We start from the raw sequence: 1,028 nt of genomic DNA on the forward strand, positions 1-1,028 counted from the left end.
GGCCAAACAAAATGAAGATTGATTAGGTCCAGCTAAATATTTGGTCAAAACATTATTTGACGTTGACAATTAATAATTGAGGAAGTACAAGGAGTTTATGAAGTATATGTACCATATGTATAATGGGGGATTAGAAATGAGGATATTAGATGTTTATTGTTGCTAGTATTCGAATGGTTATTTTGGATAGTATGAGATATTGTGTTTAAAAAATTAGTAGTATTTTATTTTAGATGTTTATTTTTTAACTTATATTAGATTAAATAAAAGTTTATTATACATATTGTATAAATATTCTGTTGGCTTTTTAGTAGAATTCTTAACAATTTTGTTCTAATCAAAATTGTATTTTGTATAGCGAGGCAAATGGGATTCGAGGATGTAAATGAGGTGCCAGAGCTTTGTAGATTGGCCCATGAGTATTTAAGAAAGGCCAAAGGATGTGAAGAAAATATCTACGAATATTTGGCCAATGAAAGGGACCCTGATGTTTTATACTTAAAATTGATAGATGAGTTTGATAGATGCATCCTCACTTACTTTGCATTTCACTGGAACCATGCTTCTTCTCTCATTAGCCAGGTAATTAATCACTTTTCATCTCTCTTTTTCTTTGTTGCTATGCCTAACTACTTCTTTTCATGCCTAGATATATTATCTTTAAATGAGTGGATAATATTCTTATTGTTAGTTATATGAACTTTTTATATCTTCAATCTCAGTGAATTGAAGATAGTTGTTCATTTTTCTCTTTCATAATAATTGTTTAAAGGCAAAGATATTATGCTGCTTGAATAGTAGAGTGCTATACTTGCATTAGAATTTAGATGTATCTTTTTTAAATTAAAATATTATGCCAACGTACTCATCTAGATAGTTCAACAAAATTTAATAAGGACCACATATTATATATATAGATCTTTTATACAAATAGTGTACAAGAAAAATTAATTGTTCAAATTCGAAATGTGTGGATCGTATGACTAAACACCAAAATAATGAGTTGATAAGGGAATCATGTATCTAAC

At 28.5% G+C, this 1,028-nt stretch overlaps 1 protein-coding gene across 1 annotated transcript in view; it reads left to right on the top strand.

Annotated features, from left to right (window-relative positions):
* LOC107618537 overlaps positions 1-1,028 on the top strand; it is a 13,523-nt gene that overhangs the window by 4,364 nt on the left and 8,131 nt on the right. Inside the window, exon 3 of the mRNA XM_016320627.2 lies at positions 359-582. Coding sequence (XP_016176113.1) covers positions 359-582 — 224 coding nt within the window. The remainder of the gene's footprint in view (positions 1-358; positions 583-1,028) is intronic.

This window comes from Arachis ipaensis, chromosome B09, assembly GCF_000816755.2.
Source record: "Arachis ipaensis cultivar K30076 chromosome B09, Araip1.1, whole genome shotgun sequence".
Taxonomy (NCBI): Eukaryota; Viridiplantae; Streptophyta; class Magnoliopsida; order Fabales; family Fabaceae; genus Arachis; species Arachis ipaensis.